Source organism: Propithecus coquereli, unplaced genomic scaffold, assembly GCF_000956105.1.
Source record: "Propithecus coquereli isolate 6110/MARCELLA unplaced genomic scaffold, Pcoq_1.0 Scaffold129, whole genome shotgun sequence".
NCBI lineage: Eukaryota > Metazoa > Chordata > Mammalia > Primates > Indriidae > Propithecus > Propithecus coquereli.
The window spans coordinates 205,075-229,239 of record NW_012137080.1 but is presented as its reverse complement, the minus strand read 5'-3'; the positions used below and the strand labels follow the sequence as shown (position 1 = coordinate 229,239).

The 24,165-nt window shown below is 38.2% G+C and overlaps 1 protein-coding gene across 1 annotated transcript in view; it reads right to left on the bottom strand.

Annotated features, from left to right (window-relative positions):
* Positions 1 to 24,165, bottom strand: part of USH2A (Usher syndrome 2A (autosomal recessive, mild)) — a 301,921-nt gene that overhangs the window by 83,063 nt on the left and 194,693 nt on the right. Inside the window, exon 22 of the mRNA XM_012638316.1 lies at positions 16,034 to 16,388. Coding sequence (XP_012493770.1) covers positions 16,034 to 16,388 — 355 coding nt within the window. The remainder of the gene's footprint in view (positions 1 to 16,033; positions 16,389 to 24,165) is intronic.

Sequence of the window (24,165 nt, the reverse complement as noted above, 5' to 3'; positions counted from 1 at the left end):
AAAACAAAACTCATTCCCTTGACTAATTTCCCAGTAGGAAGTGCTGACTATTATTGGTAAAAATGATACCAATGGTCATTGCGCAGATGGCATTTTGAAGAATGTAGTTGGAGACAAAAGCCCTATAAGATGTGCATGTCACAAAATCATGCTAAACCTCTGTTATTCCCTTGGCTATTTTAATCAGTTACATTGTTACATTTATTTTATTAGTTCTTTTGACTATTTCTCAGGTTGAATGATTTGATTTAAATTCTCTGTTAAGCTCAAAGACTAGAGTGAAGAAGACCAATGCAAATATAAGTGGTTTTGGCAAGGTATAAAATATTTACACTGCCTCTCACTGCCTTGTTACTTACAAGATTGCAAGTAATCAGTTATGCCGCAAAAGGTGGTGCGCTCGGAGGGAAGCGGGGAGCTATGGGTACACAGGGAACTCCCCATCCCAGGGAAGCGATGTTCAGTTATCATGGTGAATGTCATCTTAACAATTGTGCAAGTGTATCATTCACTGTGGGTGACTAGAAACAGATGAAGAGAAGCTGAAAAATGGAGGAATTTTCCTTGTCTCATGTCTCTCTGATAACGAGGCAGGCTACAGAGCATGAAAGATGAGGGCTGCCCAATTCAAACCAAAGCACGTAGCCACCATCTGGGCATTTTAAAAGTAGGACACACGAAATGCTCAGATGTATCCCCCAACAGGGTGCAATAATATAGCAGTAAAAAGAAAACTACAGTGAACTATGGCTACTTCCACACTTGCAGTCATTCTAGTACAAGAAGGGGAAAGAATTTTCCAAAAACCTTTGCTCGGGTGCATGTTCACAGCTCACACATTAAGTGCACATGTGGTTCCAGCGTCTTGCAGTCGCATGTGGTATGTAGACATACCCAGTAGAGGGCGCCCTCCTCATGGAAAGAAGGGGGTCTGACTCCTCTGGACGGAGTGCTCAGCTTGAGGGCTCAAAAATGAAAATACTCCTCGGACCACAAACACTAAAATAGTCATTTCCTTTCAGAAACATTCACCACTGAAACAAATATTGACTTTTAAAACGATATATTTGACATTCAAGGGTGTACTCAATTGAAGCATTTCTTTCAGGTGCTGCCAGATGTAGGCTCTTAATTTTCTGAACTAGAATTACCAAGTTATTCAAAAGTTAGAAAACAAAGAACATTAACGCTATCTTTTGGGTCATTGAAGGTGAAGGTTCAGAATTTATTATTTCTGGCAACTCCCGTCAACTTCTAGGTCCTCACTGCACACAATTAACTAACACTGCGAGGTAAATTACTGCTGTATCAGTTTAAAATCCCTGCAGCCCCCACCTCTTCCAGTTTCTTCTTCAGATGTACATTTTGCAATAAGAGAGAGATAATAATGTTATTTATAGAAATTGATGGCAGACATATAGAAGCATAGAATCTTTGAATGGCCACAAAATGAAATGCATGAATTAAAATGTTTAATTCATATATTTCAATGGAATTTTAATTGTATAGACAGAAAGCATTTTATAATCCCTTCTTAAGTTCTTTTATATTTGCAAAAGTGAGTATTCACAAGAGCAAGTAAATTTACAAGCTTCTCATTTTGCTGTGTTGAGGCTTGGAGATAAGTAGAGAGGCTACCAAATGGCAAATAAGGAAGAAAAGTGCATTGCTTGTTGTAAAATGCAGCATCAAAACACCCTAATGATACTAATCTCTGCTGGAAGTAATTTAAAATGTCTTTCTGCCTTAGGAAGGAAAGGAACTCTAAGGAAATATAAACGAGGGAATTGAAGAGAATATATTTTAGGAAGAAAATCTATTCAAAGGAAATCTTCCCATTTAAATTTCCTTCCATCAGTTGCAATTCCAGATACATTGAAGAGGAAAATTCTTCCAGATTTTTTCTGGAATTTTCCAAAGATTTTTTGGGGGGCTATCCTCATGCATCATGTTTTATTGTACTCCTTGCTAGGAATTCTTATTAGCCAACCTAACCACTCAATTTGTCCTATTTCGTAATGAATAAATAGCACGTAATTGGCCGCCTGGGGTTCAAAGAGAGGAATATGGAGTTGGTATCTGAATACTGTAACATGCTGATCACAGTCTATTTCACAATATTTAAAATCGAACATCTTCACCCTATTCACGCTTCCCTCCCCTCATTCCATTCTTGACCGTCTGTGAGACTAATATCATTTCTTTAAAGTGATTTATTTCTAACAGATGTGATCATCCAGCCACAGGGACCTGGATGCACAATGTCCCCTGACAACTTTAATTTCTGAATATAATAAGCATATATTCCACTAATAAATAATTATTGCTCTGTTAAGGAAAAGATGCCAAGGCTTGTGGTATGACCAGGCACTCCTGGGCAGGAAGGATAAGGAGAGGGACTCTCCTGAGGTTCTTCTATGCTCGATCTAAATGTGCTATCGTATTTCTAAAATGTGGTAGGGTGTGATGGGAGAAAGTTAGTCACAGTTTAATGTACACAGCAATACTTAGAAAGCTACTTTTAGGTATACATTTAGTTTCTTGTAAATCAGATATTGTACAAGATTAGGTTAGAAAGATGGCAGCATAGGTCTTGGCATAGAGCAAAGTCTACAGGACAATATGAGAAGAGTGGATGGGCCCTTCTTCCCCACTCCCTACCCCAAGTTCTTTCAGTGGCTCTTTTAGCATCTCGAGGGCAGGTGCTGGATGTGTGTCTTCACCACCTTTGCCGTGACCAGCAGGCTGTTTTTGAAAGCTGGTGAGTTAGTTGGCCCTCGGCAGTGTCACAAAGTCAATGATGACATCACACGCGGGTGCTCCTGATGAGGTTCGAGCTGTGATTCAGCACTGCCCAGGACCAAGCGAGGCATCACCAGAACATTGCCGACTTGGAGTAACATTTTACAGGAGTTCAGTATCTCAAGTCGCGCTTCAGAGGAGAAGCCCCCTCTGATTTTCCCAAGCGACAGCCTGCCTGTTGGCTGCCTGTTCCCACTGCTGCACCTGGATTCTTGGGTCAGCTGCCACAAGACCATTCTGCTATAATAAATTTTGTGAATTAACACATGCTTTTGGGAAAGGGATGTTAGCCAATGCAGGGGAAATAAGAAAAGGAGAAAGTTTTTCTTTTTTTAAAAAAAATTCTAGACTAGTATCCCCAGACAAGACCCTGTCAACACATTGTGACAAATGACATCTTCATGTACTGATTTCTTCTCTAAAAACCTATTTCAAATCATACGAACCACTATACACTGGGTGCTGGTTCTGTTCCTGCTACTCTACAAGGTGCTGCCCTGTGAGGGAGGCATCGTTAGGCAGAATCTACTGAAGTCACACAATGAGAAAGAGCCAGACAGAGCCTGTCTCTAATCCACGTTTCCTGACCCCAGACCCATGCTGCTGACCACTTCACGTGATAGCTTTGCTAGGCAGCTGATGAGAATATTTTGATATTAAAAAGATCATTTGTTTTAATGTCAGCCCAATAATAGGACAGATTGGAAAAATGTTCCCCTCTCAAACTTCTGAAGTAGAGACTTATCAGATGGTTTAAAACCAGATGTCTGTTTCTTTGCTTGAATAAGGTAATGTCTGCTCTCTCTCTTTCTTTCTATTTGAATCCTCCTACCCATTGTTTAAAGCACAGATCTTTCCCAAAAACCTTCTCTAAACTTTTCCAGTCCAAGTGATCCTTTAATTCTTAGAATCCTCTATAAACTGTTTTCTGTATTTGTACTAGGCAATGAATCATATCAACCTATGTGGGATCTCTTTGTCCTATTGAACTATAATTTGTGGCTTTCACTGATATTTAGCTTTTCATAAATAACATCTTGTTCCTTTAGGCTGATCACTCAAGAGGCATCACTGCAAGGTAGAAAGAACAGAACTTAAAAGCAGAGAGACCTGCAAATGAATCACACATCTTTGCAGCTAGCTCCGTGACCTTGGGTATGTTGCTTACCCTCTCTGAGCTGCAGCTTCCTCATTAATAGATCGTAGGTAATCATACTCCACAGAGTGCTTATCACGATGAAATGCCATGGCATAGACATGTCCACAACATGTTTTATGCAGAAAGTTCTCAGCTTATAAATCGAAATTGGAACATATAAATGATTCTTCCTCAATTTGATTCAGCTGAGAACATATAGATCTCCTTTTAGGCTATATATAGAGCATAACCAAGCATTTGAAAAAAAATTCTAGAATATGATTATAGGTTAGGTAGGAATCAGAAATAAAAGTTAAGTTGTAAGGAGAAAAATAAAGCAGGGAATAGAAATAGAGAATGTGTGTGTGGGAGAGGGGAGTGAAATTAAATTGTGTCTAGGCAGGCCCAGTAAGGACTCAGCAAGGGTGACATTTTAGTCAAGATCACTGAGTACAATGTACACTATTCAGGTGACAGGTACATTAAAGCCCTGACTTCACCACTATGCAATTCACCCATTTAACAAAAAACCATTTGTACCCCCTAAATCTATTGAGATAAATTAAAAAAAAAAGACCAGAAGGAAATGAGGGAGCCAGCCATGGGGACACCAGGGGGAAGAGCTTTCTAGGCAGAAAGTGCTCCAGTCGACAGATCGCTACCCCTGCCTTTGTGCCATGAGGAAATAATAACTGGTCCTCATTAATATTAATGCATGCGCCCATGCAAATAGGACGCTGTTTTTGTTTCCTAGTTTCTTTCTCTCCTCTTTTTTCTTTCAGTTTAAAGGCCAAATTACATCCTGGGCTTTCTCCCTTCAGAAAAATGGAGAAGGAAAAAAAAGGGCTTAAAGAAAAGATAATTCTCTACTAGGAATTAAAAGTAGCTTTCCTTCAAATTTTATATATATCTCAGTATTATAAACTTTTCTTTACATTTTTACTTTAACAAACTGTATTTACAACATCTTAGAAGATCAAAAATTTGGAGAAATTGTACAATTTTGGTATTCTTATGACTTACATGGAATTTTTTTTAAGTACCAGGTGTTTTTGGTAAAATAGGTATAAAAATATTTGAAGGGTTCAAGTCCTGCTCAAATATTAATGGTTCTTACTGTAATTCTCAAAGATTTGTGATTCTCTTGAGTAAACTTCCTGCTAATATTGTGCCCAAAATAGCGAGATTGCTTTCTTCAGAAATATGGCAGAAAGTGTACTTTGCAATACTACTTGTTGCAGTTAAGGAGGATAGTGGAGTCTTAACTCCTTTCCCCACAACAGAGATACTTCATAAGGTCAACTTCTATTACTTCATTTAGTTTAGAATAGGTTAGCTCTCCCCTCACCTGGTCTGTTTCATGTTTTATATAGACACGGAGAGGATTGTGGAACAAGATGTGTGGGCTCACTGTGGGTTGTGACACTTGGTTTAGAAAACACCACTGTTGGGGCACAAAGAGAATGGGAATAAAACACTGGATGGACAGGACTTTTCTCCCTGGAAAACTTCCAGAGGGGACCGTGCTCTTGACATTCCAGAGACAAGAAGAGAGTTTTCAAGACTCTTTCTATTTCCATTCGAGTTCTTTTGTATGCTGGGTTGCCTGCCATTATGTTTATGTAATTCTGACAGTGTTCTTAATGACACACTAACAGATTGTAAAACACGCTGCTGGCATTTACTTGTTTTTTATATTTTTAAAACAATGTCCTTCATGTAACAGTAGTTAAGCGCGGCAGAAGGACATCATTAGAGCCATGGTTAAACTGTAATTTACACCATTAGGAAGGCAGGAGCAATTTTTATTGCCTGGCAATTTTCTTGCTGAAATATTTGGACCATATGGCTCAATTTGTGTAATAACCTTAATTTCTGCACCCTTCAGGTCTGCCTCTGTCTCCTACGGAATGGTAAAATGCGGTTTAGCAGAAAAGGCAACTGTCTATACTTAGAGAGTTGAGATTAATAACATGTCACGTCCTGTTTTTGGTGAAGGAATTCGAACAGCTGCCAGATGGTATCTCTACAAATAACTGTCAGGGGTCTTGATCTAATCAATACAATGTATTAATACATCTCCCTTTGCTGTTTCTCCAGGGGCTGGTGCACAACATCTGGAAAGAGGGGGGGCCCGCCAAGTAGAAAGCCGATTCTTTTCAGAATCAAACTGAGCCCAATTAATTTTTCATGTATCCTTGATAACTGTTTCATAATGAGCTATGCGTCTTGACGGATTTGGGGTTGGCAGAGCAGGCTGCCCCTGCTTTCTATCCCCATTCAGTCCACTTATAGAAACCAACCCATTAATCAAGCTATCTGGCATAAAACCTGAATCTCAGCTCAGCAAGAGATCAATAACCATCCTAAAAAAAACACAGAACCAGCCACTAATGGGCACAGGTATCCAGCCATGACATTAGTAATTGCTTTAGCAAAAATAAAACTCTGTATCATAATCACCCAATAGGAACTTACACGATAAAATTCATTACTTGTGTCTTGTCAAAAAGTAACATTTACATCCGTTAAAAATATACTGCAATTTTACTATCTAGACATGACCGTTATCTTTCAGAGTTAGACAACGCACCCTTTTGAATGGATTAAAACTCTCTGATTTTGTAATGTGAATATTTAATAATTCGAGTATCATATAAAATGTTTAAAAATGAGTTATTACACTTATTTTAAATTCAGAGTACCTAGGGGGCTCCTTAATACAATCTTTAGCCCGACGGTATATGACACGCGGTGAGCCTGCTGCGCTAAGAGCTCTGATGCGCTGTCAGATTGGTCAGATTCCGTTACTCTTTGGTTGGCTTAGTGGCAAGATTTACAATTCAATTTGTAAATTCTTATCACTTTCCCAAGTGGTATGGTTTCATCTCAAACCCTTACTCTTACCAAAATTAAGCCAGTCATTTTACTTTTCGGTTAGCAAATATCTTTTGACTTGGCATAGATTTCTGCATTTTGGTTATTTTCTTTTAGCTTTTTATTTTTTATTATTACAGGTACATAATAGTTGCATATCTTTATAGGGTACATGTCAGGCTTTGCACTTTGGTTATTTTTGAGAGACCCGATGGCTTTGTCTATGGAGAGGAATGCAGAGCTGAAATGGGGAGATGGAGGAAATCCCTTAACTGCTTGATAAAACATTCCTCAATGCCTCTTAGACAACAAGTGCAAACCTGTTTTGTCTCTAGGAGAATATGAGATTTTGATTAGAAAAAACTCCTAGGAAGTGCTGCCAAAAAGATAGTTATTCGTTGGCTGATCATCTGATCAAACCCTGCCAAGATGATAGAACGGTCTAAGGAATCATCCGGGAACTTTAAGGTGATGTCACATTCATCCTTTCTGACAACATGAGTAAGGCTCATGATGCCCATGTTTGTTCTGTCAAACACAGAACTGTAGGATTCTGTAGGATAGGTGCTGGGTTTGGAATCAAAGGTATGAGTTAGGGTGCTCCTAGGTTCTTTTAAGTATTTATAAGTACAATCAATGCCCATGAATGACCAAATAATTACCTATTATATTGTAATTTATTGCTTTTCTTATTCTTTCTCCAAGTACACCAGAGCCCCAGATAGAAAAAACTATTTCTTCTTTATTTGCATCTATTGTAGCCTGTGGGCACAATAGATTCTCAAAAAAGAAATGTGTGAACAACTGATTAATGGAAAAACTCAACAATATTTCTTGTCTTGATCACCAAATTAGATTTGATATGTCTCAGTCCTCAATTGCAAATAACTTGCAATTTTCACAGGCATGAGATTGCAGAGAAGCAATAGCCCAGGATTTCACCTTCTATTTTGTTTGCTGTTGCCCAGTGTAGATAAACGGAAAACACCCTGACGATAGAGTATTTGTAGTGAAGTTGCATGACATCAGGCAAGAAAGCGATTTAAACAACTGAATTACACAACTAGATAATATTTGAAATTTGGGATCCACAATAAATGGCATCCAGAAATTCCAATTTGTGTAATGTCATTATCAACATATGTAATTTATACAAATTTAAACCCTCTGTGACAAAGATAGAATATAGTTGCTATTCTAGGGCCTCCCAGTTCATAGATATGGTCAACAATGTCAGCAGTTCTAGCTTAGTAATACCCAGGCACAGCACTAACAAGATGTTTCACCTTAAAAATTATATCGAGATAAAAAGATTCATTTGCAAACCCATCACATATGTATTCACAGGTGGTGGGTGTGGGTCATTGCATTTGGATTAAAAAGCAAATGTCTCTCTCTACATGAGAGGTCACTAGCTTGTTTAAGGCAAAATCTTTTCACTGTTCGGCATAATTAGAATATTCCAACAGTGGTTTCAGTAATTTAAAAATCACAGTATTGTTGTAATATTTTTCTAGGCTTCAGGAGCTCACAATTGTTTGGTCCAATCAAATCTGGGAACACTAGAGAAGTTATCACCCATCAAGGTAATTACTTTCAAGTTGAAATAATTACTCTATCAATGTTAATGGTCTTTCAACTTCAATAAAGCACTCACCTGCCGATAATCACAGCTAACCTCTTGCTCTAATGCAATTCCCTCTCTATTTAGTAGGTTATATTACAGCCGTTACAGTGGTCACTTGTCCTGAACAGCTGCTGAATTTCACTTTGATCGGCTGTGAACCATAAAAAAATTGGTCATCTGTGTATGATTTCCCCCTCACCCATAAGCCCTTGCAGAGCTAAGTATATGATCTCTTGGCTGTAATAGGGTACTTTAGGGGCAGCCATCTTGTCTCAGGTAGTGGCTACTTTCCACTTGTGACAAGAGCAGAGTAGTTCAATTAACTTCTGCCCTTCACTGCCATTTACAGCTTGCTGTCTTGGGTAAATGGCATACAGTCTGAATTTATGGCCTGGGCCTGTTAGTATGTGGACTACTTCGTTTTACTTTCATATATGTTTTGACAAGGCTCCATGGTATTCTTAAATGTCTAAATAGGGTTTCCTTATAACTTAATTAAAGGCCAAAAAATAGCAATATACTTGACCCAAAAGTCAAACAGTCTCCCCACCGACTGCCCCTCATGTACTGATAGTCTGCTATTTGGCCTAGGGGAAGTAGCTAGATGCCAATTTGGCAGAATGTGTGTAATTTGGGAAGTGTGTGTGAATGACCAAAAGACCTCATCATGTTCTGCTGATATGACCCCAGATCTAAGGGAAAGGGCAGGGTCCTGTGAGCATCATGGCAGGTAAACAGGACCTGTTTATAGGGTGGAAATCTCCCGAGAAGGGCTCTTAGAGTGGCAAGCATAAGATAGTAGTGTGTGTGTGTGTGAGAGAGAGAGAGAGAGAGAGAGAGAGAGAGAGAGAGAGAGAGAGAGAGCGCGCGCGCACAGGAAAGATGGGGCAGTAATAAACCTCAGGGAGACAAAAAAGCATGTTCTTGCTCCAGGCAATTCAGAAAGGAAATAGAATCTAATCCAGTGCTTGGCAAATTACCTGGAAATTGACAATGTGACATCAGGAAATATTTCAATCAGCAAGCTCAGAATTTTGTTGCAAGGTGAGGAAAACTTAAAGTATATAAAACATAAGAGCTTTTATTCATGACCATATTAGTACAGTTGTCTTATACAAACCAGAACTTCATCTACATTTGCTAATTTATTCCAGTCTCTGTTATTCAAAAGAGTAGAACCTCTAAAGTTTTAGTCTGTTTATATTGCTGTATTTATAGTACTTTGCATATGCACTGATTTATTAGCCATTACAATAGCCCTGTGAGATAAGTAACATCTTAGGTTAGACTTGATGAGTAAAGAAGGGGGGACAGATGATGTGTAGGGGTATGATCATTCCAGGAGGAGGGAATAACCTGTGAAGATCCTAATGTAGTCTTCAAGTGGAAGGATTCAAGATATAGTTTGAAAGTAGAATCGATAGGATCTAGTGAAGGATTGGATATGGAAGTACGGAAGAGGGAGAACACAAAGATGATCTGTCCTGAGCAACTGGAAAGATGATTAGTTATATAACAGGGTGTGAAATGGGACTGTATTTGAGAATAATGAGTATACCTTAGAAAAATATTTAATAGGTAATAAATAGTGGCACTGCTAGACATATCAATGCAGGACTTACAGAGAAATACAGCCTTATACCTTCAAGCCTCATCGTCCTCTGAAGATCTATATAAGACAACCCATAGATGAGAAGATCCAAGTTGGGAAAAAGCAAGTTAATGAAAGGAATTCAGTGGAGAAGCAAGCGCTTTGGTTATCTCCTTCCTAGTTGGGGGAGGGAATGGGGTTTCTCCGCATTCCTCTTTGAAGATGTATGAGGAATAGCCAAGGAAACCTCTTGAAGAAATTGAGGGTGTTGCAAGAGAGGCAATATGGACAGTCTACTCTTGGCAGGGCTTCCTAATGAGCTGAAGAGACTCATGGGACAATTCAGATGCAGTGACTAGGGTAGAAAAGGGTCTTCTGAGATCCTTACGTGATCCCAGAATTTTAGAAGTTTTGGGATCATGGCCTAACATAGAAGCTACTACTTGCTCCTTATTCAGTGAATTCTGAACTTGGGAGACGGTCTGGGTCTCACCCAGCATGGTAGGTCAAGTAGAAAAGACAGTACCGGACAAGCTGTACTTTCATTATTTGGTGGAACAAATTTTCCACAGGCTCAGTGGCTGCCAAGAAAGGAATGAGTCTTGTCAATGTGATGGGACCTGATATTGACTGCCTAGGGAGTCCAAGCCAAAACCTGGGAGAGGGGAACCCAGAAGTCAAAGAAGTCGTGGGGTGGACCTCTGGGATGGTAACAGACAGGGGTGTAAGAAATCAGCCAGGGAATATATTGCCTACATCAGGGAACTGTGAGGCATGGAATCACCTATGGAGTCCTCTCTATAACTCACAAAAAAAATCCCGTGTCTGTGGCACCTGCCCCACAGACATCGGGAGTAGGTGGATTAGAACAATATTACTGAGTAAGGTTCTGCTCCTTTTCGTCTAATTCTCTTTTTTGCCATGATCCTGGAGAAATCAACAGGAGAGGAAGAGGAAACTGAAGGAGGAAAATGACTATGCCCTCTCTTCCTCACTGTAGATCCCTGTACACACGTCAGACTTTGATCTAGACTGGATTTTTTAAACACCTGAAATGAGTCTTGACTGCCAATTGGGTTGGTCCTTGTCACTGAAAGTGACTGGAAAACCAGGGGACCTACCTTAGTTATTATTGATGGGTCAGCAAGGGAGTCCTGATGGAGCTTGTTGGCATAAAGTGGTTGGAGAAAAATAAAGCTCTTTCAAAGAAGTGGTTATATGGAGTTCAAGGAGACTTATATGGTTGTCATCCCCAATAATATCGAGTAAAAAGTAGATCCCCAATATGTACCTGTGACTGGCAAGGTATTAATAGAAAAAAGGGATAAAGATTATGTAAGGCTTGTAAATGTAACATTAATGTCAAACCAAATATATCATTACAATAAAAGAATGGGTTATACCAACAAGTATTCATTGTTTTCTATGACATTTACCCAGCCATATTTTTGTATCTTTTATATAAAAGAAAGAATGACACAGTTCTCATATCATAAAATTTGAAAATCTCAGCTTATAGAACTGACACAGAAAATCTGGTAATTATTTTTATTACCAAATTTTTCTTTGCATTAGAAAGATAGTCACCGAAGGAGTTCTTTTAGAGAGCTACATCTCCCAGAGCATTTCTATTGTCTAATAAATGGGTCTGAGGAGGAAAGGCTAAGAATCATCAACTTTTAAGAGCTACAACAAATTTAAGATCATATGTAAAGAGCAATACTATTTTATGTCATAAGCCAAAATAAAAATGGGATCAAAAATGAATTCAGCAATTTACTCACAAACTCTCCATAATATGACAATTATGAAGTATCTCATTATCTTCTTATTATTTTTTGCTACAGACCTACTTAATGGTAAAGAGATTTGAGACAACCACATGAGGAAATTTTGAATACCTCCTCCTTGACATTGGGAGCGGGAGTTTGGCAACTAGAATCTAGAAACTAGAGTTTGTAATTCTGGATTTTATTCCCAGATTAGAAGCCAACTTTTAGTGACCCGTGTAATTTGCTTATTTCTCAGCACCTTATGCTTGATTCTCCACAGAGTGAAGTACCATTTATCTTTCAGGGGACTGGGAAAATGTATGATCTGGGCTTATGTTTTATAACCCTGTGGGGCAAGCAGAGATATACTTAGAGCACAGACTAACAGGTAAACTACCTTCGCCTTTAAATCCCAAATTCTGGAATTTATTTCTGCCAGTGCAAAGGCAGGTGCCAGTGAGCAAAAGCAAACAAACCCGAGTGGTGGTAGCAGTATCACCAGCCTTGCCAGGAGTGTTCCCTGTAAATACCACCATGGAACTCTTGCATGCCAAGCAAGGCTAAATACAGTTTCTCTCCTGACACCGCACAATCCATCACTGAGCTAATTGGGAAGGGAGTTTAAGGCCTTCTAACTAAACCCTGTTTTCAGTAGTGGAGGATACTAAGACTCTTGATCTCTCTCTCTTCCCCTTAGAAGGACTTACTCAGACCCAAAGGGAGATGAAACTTTTCATGAGGTTGGGAGAGAAGCTAGTGATGCATTAAAACCCACACTCTTTCCATTTCTCCACTCCTGCTGCCTCTGCTGCTGCTGCTGCTGCTGTTCCTGCCAACACAGACGCTCCTCGCCCCCATGGTGGGCCCCCACTGCCAGTTCTCCATCCACTGCCACCACAAGCAGAATTCATGCCTCCATTGCACCTGTTTTATGTGGCTCTCCCAGCAACATCCACCTGTCTATAAACAACTTTGGGGGAACCTTGGGGTAAGCTAGCGATGGCATCATACTATGGGCGATTTATTGGTAGCCCCTTGTGCAGAGATGGGATCTCAATAAACAAGGACTAAATGTGGGGGGGCATTGGCAATACTTCTTGCGAGTCTGTGGATTGAACTGTAATCCTGCAGTTGTGGGGAAGGACTCTGCGCCTCATTATTGGGAAAGGTGCTATAGTTCCTTTGTTTTGGAGAATTCCAGCCAGAGTGGTCAATGAACAAACACTGAAAATTTTCCTAGGGCAGGCACAGAAAGGGATGAGAACAGTGAAGATGTTTAGCTGGTGTAGGAATTAGAGAAATAGTAAGTGGATCCAGGAAGGCACTTGGAAAGAGATTTAAAACAAGAGTCATCTAAACATGAGTAGCAGAAACTCAGCAGCAAGAAGCTTGAAAACTCAAAATACCTAACGGTACTAGCCTGTGCCTCAGACCTGATTACTCACCTTCCCGCACTCTTGGCTCTGCCCAAGGGCCCAGTCTCATAGTAGACTTCAACAGTGTATTTGAGTGTGGTATTGAGTATTGACATATTGAATGCAGTACTCAATGACTATTTGCCAAATTGGATTGAATCGTCAATAATTTGTTTGACCCTGAAGGCCCTTTTTGCTACTGTAGAGAAGTCAGGCTGTTCTGAACAGAAAGAGATAAATTTACATTATAGGAGGAGGGATTTCACTAGAATAAAAGGAACATTCTTCTTTGATGGTGAAGAGTAGAGAACATTGGATAAGTGGTAGAACCTCCTTCTTTAGATATCTTTTTAACAGAAAGATTGAACACAATCTCCTACACAGGAAATGTAGGAATAGATGAAACTTAAAGACAGTACTTTATTTTGCAGATGATCTCTTTCAGAGGGGTCAGTCCAAAAGAGTCATAGTGGCCTGATGCCCTGGAAACTTGGTCTAGTGATTGGAATGTCAAAACACTGGCCCGGATTACTTTGTGGAAGATGTCCTTGATTGCTCGAAAAGATCAGATGGGACTTTCCTATGAACCTAATGAAGCCTTGTCTAGATCTTAGGGCCAAAGGCCTAGATTTTGGTGGGCCACTTCGAACACACACCCATATGCACATTCAAAAATAGAATGCAGAAACGTTATTTCTTGATTATTCTGGCTATCCTTTGCAGCATTGCAAGGAATAAAATGTTTGCAAAAATAGAAGAGTGTAGCAATACTAGGCTGTCAAAATGGAGGCTATGTCAGGGAGGGCCCGGGAGCAAAGGGCCCTGTGCAGTTTAAAACTTGGGGCCATAAGCTTGCCTGTTTTTCAGGAGCTTTGTAGTGAGATTAAAAATAGTGTCTGGATGATTAAATAAAGGACAGAGTTCATGGATTCATCGGATACTTTAAATCTTGTGTTTTAAAATGAAACCAGCTATGAAGGGATGACTTATAGGATATTCCACAAGGGAATTCCAATGGAACTGTTTTGGGAGATTAAATGATTAGGCTCATACCCCTGAAAGCCGTATTTTAAAAGATCAGAGGTTTAATCATTGCAATACGGGTGCCTTCAATAAAAGTATATTTAAATTAAGGTGTCTCATTTAGAAAGCTATTATCAAGGGTGTTTCAGTATTTTCATGAAAATTTTTACTTGAAGGGTGAAAGTTTAGAACATGAGTTCAAAGGATTTGGTGAAAAGCAACAAATTTCCCCCTGGATCACACATTCACTGAAAAAGAACTATACTTAAGAACACTGCTTCTAATGTTTATAATAAGGGATCTAGAGGATATAATATGAAAGACCTTAGTATGTAAAGATAATTTAATATCAAATAAAAAATAAAGTACCAATTCTGACATAAATAAAAACGAAGATTTAAAAGATACTACTCTTTCATTCACATGTCGCTTATTTTTTAGTTATGTGAGAAAATTAAACATGAGGACAATGGGAAAACGTACTTTAAACTATTCATTTAAAAAGATTCTTTCAGAGTTTCATGAAAAGATATTTGCTCACTATTATTGAGATATTTTGATAAATGTTATACTCTACTGTGGTCCCCAATCCCCAGGGCCGCGGACTGGTACTGGTCTGTGGCACGTTAGGGACCCGGACACAGAGCTCTGCAGCTGCCCCCCCACACCCTGCCCCCACTATCCGTGGAAAAACTATCTTCCATGAAACTGGCTCCTGGTGCCAAAAAGGTTGGGGACCACTGCTCTATAAGATAACCTTCTTGTAAATTGAGCTTCCTAGATTTAAAGCATAGAAACATAGTTTGTTTTTTCCTTTAAATATTGTTTTATGTTATCTGTTCATCTGTTCTTATTAATGAGGACTTTTCATATTTAATAAGGTCTTGGCACATTTGAAAACCATATGTATTTAACTCCTAAGACCACAAAATTTCATCTTCTCCATGAAGCCTCTTCAGTATGAGGGCTGCCTGCTGACCTCCTAGAGCATTTCTTGCCTAACACTTTTGGCATATGATATAACTCTCTCTTGTATTGTGGTTTACAGCTAGTAGGTGGTGGTGTTTGGAATCTAAGTCCCAGTATAGTGGACATCATAGGCTGCACTCGACCACTTCTTTTTTTTCTTATGTGAATTTCTCATCTCTGCAATATTATAAAACAGAATGCTCCCTGAGAGAAGGACCCTACTGTTTCTGCATCTCCCGTAGGACATAAGGCTATGCAGGGCATACAGAAAGCACTCAGGAGCTAGTAGGTGACCAGGTGAACTGAGTTAAGTTGTTTTATGAGCCAGAGGGGGTCAGCCCAGAGAACATCACTACCAAGCGATAGTTAGTGCATGTGACTTTGTGTTTGTGTGTGTATGTCTATATCTATATCTTTATATCTAATATATAGATATATTAATATATGATAAAATTAGCTCTTTGTGGAAGTAGAAAATTAAATATTCTGTCTAATTTCATTTGAACCATATCCCCATGATGTATAGATAAAAACATTGAATTATTCCCATTTAACAGATATGGACAATGGAAATCGGGCAAAGAGTGATTAATTTCTTTGCTTGCAGTAATGAAAATTAGCCACAGTCTGCAAACTGGTCCTCAGTATTCCTCACACTCCAGTATCTTATCCCCATGACCACATTGCTACTTTTCACATGTGAAAGATTTTCACATGTTTAAGCCCTAAGTGAAGAAAAATAACAAGTTAGATAAGAAAATGAATTTCAACCTATTAACCAGATCATCTGAGTATCCATTATTTTTTCTAAGTTCTTACCGTCACTGTGAAAGCATGTATAGTAGAGCTGTTGAATGTCGGGTCATCTGGTCTCTCCCGGTAGACAACGCGGTACTGGGAGATAATGCCATTGGGAGATTCTGGCTTTGTCCAGTTCAGCAGAACCGAATGAGCACTGGTGGCTTGAGCCCAAGGAGCTGGAAAATCTTGAGGTGGGGCTTCCAGAGTCCGTGCTGACGACCACAGGCTTTCTACTGAGCCTCTGGAGTTACGGGCTCTGACTCGATATTCGTAGAACGTGAAAGGCCTTAGAGTGTCTGAAATATCAGTAAATCCAAGGGCTCCTTCTGACCAGATGAACAACAAAGACTCCTCTTCAGTGCCAGCAGGACGTCTGAAAGGAAACCAAGCAGGCAACCAGTGACAGCTGCACACTTCAAAACAACGTTTAGATGGAGTAAGAAACTGCTTTTTAGAAGAATTTGTCAATGCAACTTTTCAACTCTTCCTTTCTGGTGTCATGATGAAGAAAGACCAGATGGAAGAGTACACCAGAGGGAGGTCTGACTCCATATCACTTTTTAAATGTAGTACACACACACACACACACACACACACACACACACACACGCACAGAGACACACTCACATTCCACTGATTATAAAGAAATGCATATACTTCCTATAAAACATGGAAAATACAGAAGAAATATAAAAATATATAAAATGTGAAACATCGAACACATTTTGTTGCATTACCTTCCAGACCTTTTCCCTTCAAAACAAAATGCACACACAATAAAAGAAACAAACATTATTTTAAAATTTAAAAAATGCAGAAGCATATATTAAGCACATCAACACATTTTTCTGTATTTTTGTGATTTTTATCTATATGTTTGTATGTGCGTATATGTGTGTGCAGTGCACATGCAGTTATATTGGAGTTTTATGTTTTGCACAACTGGGACATACAATATATGATTATTAGAGTCTGATATTATTGGGGATCCCTACCCTTCTATGGCAGATGAACTTCAGTATGGCTCTCAATTTGTTTGTCTCCCTGTATCTCTGCTTTTTGCTAGTATGCTCCCAAACTCACTCTGAGGTTGGCTTTATGACTGTCTTCAGACAATGGGACAATAGCCAATATGGTGACTACAGAGACTTAAAAAGTGTTTGCACATGAGGCTGACCCTCTTGCTGCTCTTGGGGCCATAAGATCACTGTGTGAAAAAGCCCAGGCTAGCATACCGGAAGATGAAGAAGTATGAAGAGAAGCCCATAGTTTTTTTTTTTTTTTTTTTTTTTTGAGACAGAGTCTCACTTTGTTGCCCTGGCTAGAGTGAGTGCCATGGCGTCAGCCTAGCTCACAGCAACCTCAGACTCCTGGGCTCAAGTAATCCTACTGCCTCAGCCTCCCAAGTAGCTGGGACTACAGGCATGCGCCACCATGCCCGGCTAATTGTTTCTATGTATTTTTAGTTGTCCGATTAATTTCTTTCTATTTTTAGTAGAGACGGGGTCTCGCTCTTGCTCAGGCTGGTCTCGAACTCCTGAGCTCAAACAATCCGCCCGCCTCGGCCTCCCAGAGTGCTAGGATTACAGGCGTGAGCCACCGCGCCCGGCCGAAGCCCATAGTTTTTATGGTCTTTTATCTATTTTGCATCTGTTTCTAGGATGTTGGAAAAATGTTTTAAATTTGTTTCCTACATGTCACTTACTTTCTCTTCTTTTCAATCTTCTTTTCTTTAACTAAACCATAACCTCTCAAAGTAAGGACCATTTTTTTAATACATCAAGACCATTTTTCTTATATATTTGTTGTTATATGATACATCAATAAGCCGTCATTCAGCACTTTTATATACCAGACATTGTATCAGGAGCAGAGGTACAAAGATGAACACACTCCTTACCTAAAGGAGCTTATAGCTGGGTAGAGGAGACAGAGCTATGTGTAAATTAATGAAAATAACATGATAGTTAATATAATAGAAATTTGCTTCAGAGATCATTAAAAAGCAAAAGTCAAATTCCTTTTAGATGTCTCCTCCAAAACTTAGTTAAATGCAGAGTGTGCTCAAAAAATTCTTTCAACTGCCTGAGAATGGGATTGTTTAGTCCCATCTTTAGAGTTTGTTGATATCAAACTAGGGTCCATACATACTCTTTTGGTACTAAATATATAAAGCATTAAACATCTAAGTAAGAGAAACGGAATTGTCAGTTGTTGGGGTGGCCCTAAATATCTGATATTTCATTGGGAATAGTTCTTTGCCCATCCGGATGTAAAATCATGGTGCGGATCTGCTAGAAAGGGAAGTTCCTGAGGAGTTGTGGTTGGTAGTAATATAACTCTGTATTCTCAGCATCTGAGCACAGTAAGCATTAAGTCATTTTTTTCAAGTGAATAGCTAAAAGGCATATAATTCTATGGCTTTTCTGCATCTTTGCCTCGTCTCTACCAGCTCTTATTATTAAATATTCCCTATTAGGGCAGTATTCTAGGTTGAGCAAGAATGTAACCAAGATATGGACTCTCCTCCTTAAGCTCACTCTCTGGTTGCTGAAGTTGAGAAGACAGTGATGAATACATCAATATTTTCCAGTCTGTTAGGAGTATTTAATTAACACACTCTTTAGATGCTGGAAAATTCACATGCTGCCATATCAGATTAACCAGCTCCATCAGAACGTAAAGGGTTATTAAGACAGAATAAATGACAGTACCTTTCACAAAAAGGCAGGATATGTAAAATCTTTGGCTTTGGGAATTTGATGATTCTCAAGTTGATAAATCACTATGACCTAAGTATGAGCAATGACAAGCTTCCTGCTGGAGGCTATAGAGGCTTCATAGGTACCTCTCAGTGACCTGCAATTACGGTTCGGCAACCCACCTCATTATTACTCGCTACCATGCGTGGACCAGATTCTGCACTCAGTGTCGGTTTGCAGGGTTTGGCCTTTGTACTTGCTGCAGATATCAGGTACCAGGTGTGTCATTGGGAGGGATCCATTCTAATGAGAACCACAGGGCTCATAGCCAAGGACTCCTCTCAGTGATTTCTAAAAAAGGTGTTTGCCAGGAACACAATGCAGCAAATAAACCTATTATGGTCTATAGGGAAGTAATATTTTCTATTTTGTCTGGTTTTAGCTTTTCTGTGACAATTCAATTAATTTTTATTAAACTCTTCTGTATTCCCAAATTGAGATGTAGTCACGGTCTTCACAAAATTGACATTCTTAAAAATTTGCCTAAACGGGAATTTAAAAAAATAAATATTATTTAAGAGATCAAGTATTATGTTAGATCCACGTTTATCCACTAAAACAATTAAAGGTTGCAAGCTGGTTAAGGATATATATCACTAGTGATTACTTGATAAATTAATATCATGGAGAGGTAAATGTCACATCTGTGGTGTTAAAAACATAACCTCTTTATGTTTGAATACACTGTGAGCAGAAGTGGTTGAGTAGAACACAATTATTCTGAATCTATTTAAAATTTAGGCTTTACTTGTTCATTTAACTGGAAGTGTGTCCTCCTGAATAGTCTGTGTTTAGAGAAATCACATTTTCAGTTCTCTCTGAATAGCCAAATCGTTCTTTGCTTAAGCTCAGTTGGGAAATACTTTGGTAATGCATTTTTCCAACTAGGGTTACTTTAATGTTGCCTAACACTAAGAGGAAAACAAAAATAAGTATGAAAACTGGGAACTATGTATTTTACAAGGCACTCATACTTACGTTATCCCAATGTAGGATACTCTTTTTAAGAGTTCCTTGCTCTCTCTCCCCTCCAGCAGTTGTCACTGCTTATCTTTAAAAGCAATTAAAACCAAATCCTAGAACCCAATGCATTTCCCATAATAATCTTAAGATTATGAAACCACCACTCTCTCTCCATGAAGAATATTAAGAATCCTCTGAATTTAAGTATATAGCCAGAAACATCTGTAGTCCCAGAGGAGATAGTTCAGTGACCTTGGGCAAACTTGCCTATGTCCTCTAGTTTTCATGTCATTTTGTAAACTGGCATTAATAACTTCATAGTATGTAACAAACTTCCCAGAATTCTTATACGAATTAAAGCACGTAAAATCATTAGGTAAAATGTAATACATGATACAAATGAAGTTATCATAGAGATGATGTCCAAAGCTGTATTTCAGAAGACACATCTGGCAGTTGGTAAAGTCTGCCTTGAACAGAGAGCTCATCCCAGGAGTCCACATGAAAATAAATGAAAATGTGGAATTAGGTTGCTGGTAGAGCAAATGGAAACACAAGTGATTTACAAAATGCTTTTTGAAGGTGAATCATCAGCTTTGTTGCATGAGTGAATGCTCTGGTGTTAAGGAAGAGACATCAAAGACCTTCCAAAAATTTTAAGACAATCTTTTTTTAAAAGTCTTTAGTGATTTACCATGCAGAATGGCCTGTGCTTACCACTCACCTGCTGATTCTCCAAAGCATCCACCTTCTGAGATTTATATTCCCATTTTATATTCCATTCATAGTCAAATGCTTGCCTATAGGTCCCTCATATTCCATGAAATTTCATGCCTCCATGGCTTTGGTATCTGTTAATTCTGTGTGGCAATGCCTCTCCCTATCTTCTTTCCCATTCTCCTCATTTCTATAGGCTAACTGCAATTCATCTTTTAAAATTCTACTCCCACATCACTTTTTCCAGAAAGTGTTTTCCTTGCTTCTCTCTCAAATACAGTTATCATATCCTTCTATGTGCTCTTTTTTTTAATTGATTCACTTGCCACACTATATATTAATATATGTTCCTTTTTTATGTCTATAATGCTATGCTACAAGCTCCCTGAAGGTCAGGACTCTATGTTTTTCATCTATATATTCTGAGCACCTAGTGAAGCATGGCACACTGTATTACACAATTAAGTATTTTTTTGAAGCAATGACTGCCTGGTTGACAAGTAGAGTCCAAGATTCTCTGAAACCTGATCAACAAGAAAAATGCGCTGTTATTAAATTATTATCTCTCAGCTCTAAACCTACCCGTGTATATTTGGCGTTTATGGTAGTGGTGCTGGGACCCTGAAATCCACATTTCTGCTTTACTAGCTGACTCTATGTTGGGATCTGCCAATACGGGGCACCAGAGGGTGATCAGAAAGCTGAAAGGAAAAAGGAACCGGCTCCTTCCTATTCCTTTGTTAATTAGCTGTTAATGTATCTCCCCAGCAAGGATTCTTCATCTTGGAAGTAGCAGTTCCTTCCCCCTTGGGAGTAGATGATTCCAGAATGTAATTTTTCTAACACTTGGAAAACTAACTTCATTTCATGCCTCCACCCCCAGACACCTCAGATGTCTGGGTCCCAGTCTCTCAGGCACCCTCCTCTAAATGCCTAAGTTTTAATAATTCCAACCATTTGCATTTGTTCCCTCAGTCTTAAGGGCAGTAGCTGTCTCCTGTATTTGCCACCCCCATGATATCTCAGAGTTCTCTTTTTATCCTTTCAGTTACCTAGTTAACAAATTTATAACCAGTTACTATTTATATTAAATTCCTTCTGTTAAAGTAACTGATGTGGTTTCTCTTTCCTGATTACGCCTTGATTGCTACAGAAAGTGATGATGATGTTCACAGAAAGAGGGAAATAGGCAAATCATAGAAGGTGATGACAGATTTGCATCTGGACTCACTGAATTTATTATTTTGTCTTTATTACACCATGTGATATATTGATTGCAAAAAATAATTAGCAAATATAGATGAACAAAAACAGAAGTATTTAAAAGAATTATCCATAACCTATCATTTAGAGGTAAGCGCTGTTAACACTATTTTTGTGTTTAACATTCCAGACATTTTTCATACACATATAAATATAAAAAATATACTATCTATTTAAAGAAAAGCATAATCATATTAGGCATACTGCTGTGCCCCTAGAAAGAGCAAAAAAGACTCCAGCCAAATCTGGCCATTCCCTGAATCCTATGTTTTAGTTTGGAATTTTTGCATATTTCATTGATTCTATTAACCTAAGATGTCTTTGCCATCAGGCTCTGCTTGCTGAAATCCTATCTACCACAAACAAAACAGAATACGAAGTCCTGAAATTGACCACACGACACATGGGAATTTTGTATGAGTTGCATTTAAAATCAGTGGATTATAAAATAATGTTGAAAAACTAGATAATATTCTTTTTGGAAAATGAATTATTTCATTCCTTATAACAAAACTAATTCCATATATAGAAATAAGGAGGAGAGTCATAAAAGTACTGGAAGAAGTAATTGATGTGTTACTTTTGTTACAATCACTAAAGAGAGACTTTCCTTAATACAAAAAGAGTATGGACAAGTAACAAGAAACTATCCAACAGAAAACGTTTGAGAATGCATAATATATTACATACACTCACACCCAAATAGCAAATAAATATTGGAAATAAATGAATATCCTTACATATGATGATCAAAACTTTAACTGAAAGAATAATAATGTGCTATTTAAAATACTGAACAGACAAAGATTTGAAAGATTGATAAGACCCAGTATTAAGAGGAGTTTTTAGAACCAGAAATTCTTGTATACTATATTTGGAAGACAATTTAGCAATCTCTAAAAATTTTAAATGCACAGAAGTTTGACCCAGTACTTCTAGTACTAAGAATAATTCTCCATATACTTATTGTAAGGATGTTGATTGGAGAATTGCTGTAGTAATGAAAACTTGGAAATCACCTATCTTGCCATCAGCAACGTATTGGCTAAATAATATATGATACACATCCATATAACGGAATATTGATGAGTCATTTAAAGAAATGAGGTGTGTGAGACATACATATCTCTTACCAAATGCTCAAAAAATGGCAGAACAGTATGGACAATATGATTCCTTTTATGTAAAAAATACAAATAGAAAACATAAATGTTAATATAATAAAATCAATAGTGTTACTTTTATTGATGGAAATTATATATGCCATGGGTAAGTCATAAGAAGGGATAACAACCTTAGTAATCTTCTGTACTGTTAAAACTTTTTTCCAAGAAATATATTTCTTTTACAATTTAAATGGTCATTAAATTTTTATTTTGTAAGGCTTAGTCTCAATGACATCAACTTCATGAAGTCCTCCATGAATATTCTAGACACAGAGAATTCTTCTCTCCTCTAAATTTTCTGGTAAGTATTTCTACTTCTCGGATTATATTGCATTCTTTTGTTTGTTTATTTAACTTGTCTTATATCTCCCACTATAGTGAAGATCGTTGGTAACAGGGCTCAGATCTCATAGATCTTTATATCTCTCTCAATAGATCTGTACATTTTTGTACATGTATATCTATTTCAATATTTATAACTATATCTATCTTTCTATACAACACGAATTGAATTACATCAAAACTCCTTTGCCTTTAGTACAATGCTCACATTTTCTTAGTTAAATCAATGACCTTAATGGTCCATTATATAAAATTATTTTTGGTTCCTTGCTTGGAATACCCTTCCATATCATACATCCTTCAAAACTATCTCAGGTTTTATCCTTTCAAATCCTACCAAATACTCAGAAGGAAGCTTCATCATTTGTTTCTATTTTCACATTGTTTACAGAATATTTTTGTATAGTTTTGTCTTTCAATGTACATTGATCAAATCTTTTCATTTATTTAAAGAGAAAGCTCATGAAAGTAATAAACCCCAAGCAATTTTGTCTCTATTAAAATGGAAGCTCCCAGTGGGAGGAGATCACTTTATTATGTGTTTTGTAAAGTCCTGAGATAACATGTTTGATGGATTTAGTAGATGAAGTGATGAGATTTTGCCATTTGCAAGGTTACAGAGATAAGATAAAGGGGGAATACCTTAGAATCATAATTATACAAGCCAAACTCACTGTAAGGAGGAAGCAAATGCCCCAGATGGCCTTGTCTATACCCTGTCAATAAACAGGCTGCAAAACACTGACTTAAACATTGCCCCTATTCCTTATCAAAAAACTTCATAGGTATGGTGGCACACGCCTGTAGTCCCAGCTACTTGGGAGGCTGAGGCAGGATAGCTTGAGGCAAGGAGTTTGAGAATGCAGTGAGCTATGATCAAACTACTGCACTCCAGCCTGGTGACAGAGTGAGATCCTGTCTCTAAAATAAATAAATA